The sequence below is a fragment of the Cynoglossus semilaevis genome, chromosome 6 (assembly GCF_000523025.1).
Source record: "Cynoglossus semilaevis isolate Cse_v1.0 chromosome 6, Cse_v1.0, whole genome shotgun sequence".
Taxonomy (NCBI): domain Eukaryota; kingdom Metazoa; phylum Chordata; class Actinopteri; order Pleuronectiformes; family Cynoglossidae; genus Cynoglossus; species Cynoglossus semilaevis.
In genome coordinates, this window is record NC_024312.1 from 3,088,206 (window position 1) to 3,089,810 (window position 1,605).

Genomic DNA, 1,605 nt, shown 5'->3' on the forward strand with positions numbered 1-1,605 from the left:
CCGCCCCCTCCTCCTCCCCCTCCTCACCCTCCTCCTCACCCTCCTCCTCTCACAGTGATCATGTTTTCGTAGCTCGTCCTCTCTCCCTCACCTGTCCTCAGCTGCAGGTGGATGCTGGGAGTCGGGGACCAGGCGGCCACAGGGACCAGAACTGCCTTGACCAGGGGCGTGTGCTGCCTGATGTCCGACAGCAGTTTGTCAAAGCCGTAGATGTTCAAGGACTCCACCACCAGGGCGGCGATGTAGACGTTTTTACCGCTGCTGACGTAGTAACCCAGGGTGACGTTGTTGTGGCCGCAGTCGTCACGCTCCACCTGTGGGGGGGGGCAAAAACAGAAAAGTTTACGATCTCTGAAAAGTGTTGGACGTTTCGTCCGACCGGAGACGCTTCGACGCACTGACCTGGACGGCGGCGGCGGTGTCGTTCAGGGCTCGCTGCAGGGCGTGGCTCAGTCCCTTGGCCAGATTCTGTTTCAGGATCAGGTCCAGACGGTTCCTGCGCAGCTCGATGGACAGTACTGTGAAGGAGACGGACGAGACGGACATGACATCAGCAGCAGGACCAGAACTGTTCAACACAGGACCACAGGGGGGCAGCAGCAGCACAGCGGTTCTCTGTGACCAGCTGTCGACAACAAACACACATTGATATGTGATTATTATGGGCTGTCGCTGCACCGTAACCATGACAACGGGCTCATGTATCGGTTCCGTTCTTGGACTCAGGATCTTTGTCTCTGCACGAACGACTGTGGAAACTCGACGTCCAACCGTCGCCATCCTCTTCGCTAACAGCTAACAGCTAACGGTTAGCCCTCCCACAGCACGGTCCGACTGTGTCCACTCCAGATTTTAATTACTGCCTGTAATCAGAGCTGGCAGCCACAGGCGTCCAACGATCGTTAACCTCTTATTGTTTTTCCAGGGACTGGAGTTTGTTATTGTTTATTAAAGTCGAATTAACCAACAAACGAGCAGCGCTAACCTCAGACAGAACCAGAACTTCACCATCGGTACCAGTTCAGCTCTCTTCATTTTCTCGGCGCGTCCTCACCTGATTGAACTAGTAAAGACTGCCACCTGGTGTTCAGTACCGACAGCCTGGACTTGACCCACGTACCTGTTTTGACCCAGTACTTCTGGGTGACGTTGCAGGGTGGAGGACTTTCTCCTGCGGCGGTGCTGGACGGTGGAGGTCTGGTGGTGGTTGGAGGCTGCGTCCTGATGAACACCGTGGTGACGGAGGTCCTGGTTGTCGTGGACGGACTAGCTGTTGTTGTGCTAGCAGCGGTGGTGGTGGTGGTGGGGGGGGCAGTGGTTGTAGTCGTGGTGGGTGGAGACTGTGTCGTGGTAGTAATGGTGGTGGTGGTTGTTGGTAAAGCGGTGGTGGTGGTTGGGGCAGGTGTGGTCGTGGTGGTTGTCGTAGGCGGAGTCGTAGCCACGGTGGTCGTTGTTTGTTGTGTGGCTGTAACCGCGGTGACGTTCGGTGGCGGGCTGATGGAGCTGGGGTCGGTCAAAGCTCGGGTTTCCTCCTCCTCCTCCTCCTCCTCCTCCGCCCGTGGGGGAGGGGGGGGGGGGGGGGGGGCGGCGCGGGGGGCGGGCGCC

The 1,605-nt window shown here is 58.1% G+C and overlaps 1 protein-coding gene across 1 annotated transcript in view; it reads right to left on the minus strand.

Moving 5' to 3' along the window:
* LOC103379654 (UPF0606 protein KIAA1549L-like) overlaps positions 1 to 1,605 on the minus strand; it is a 48,265-nt gene that overhangs the window by 43,947 nt on the left and 2,713 nt on the right. The window contains 3 exon segments of the mRNA XM_025056469.1: positions 92 to 314; positions 403 to 518; positions 1,121 to 1,535. Coding sequence (XP_024912237.1) covers positions 92 to 314; positions 403 to 518; positions 1,121 to 1,535 — 754 coding nt within the window.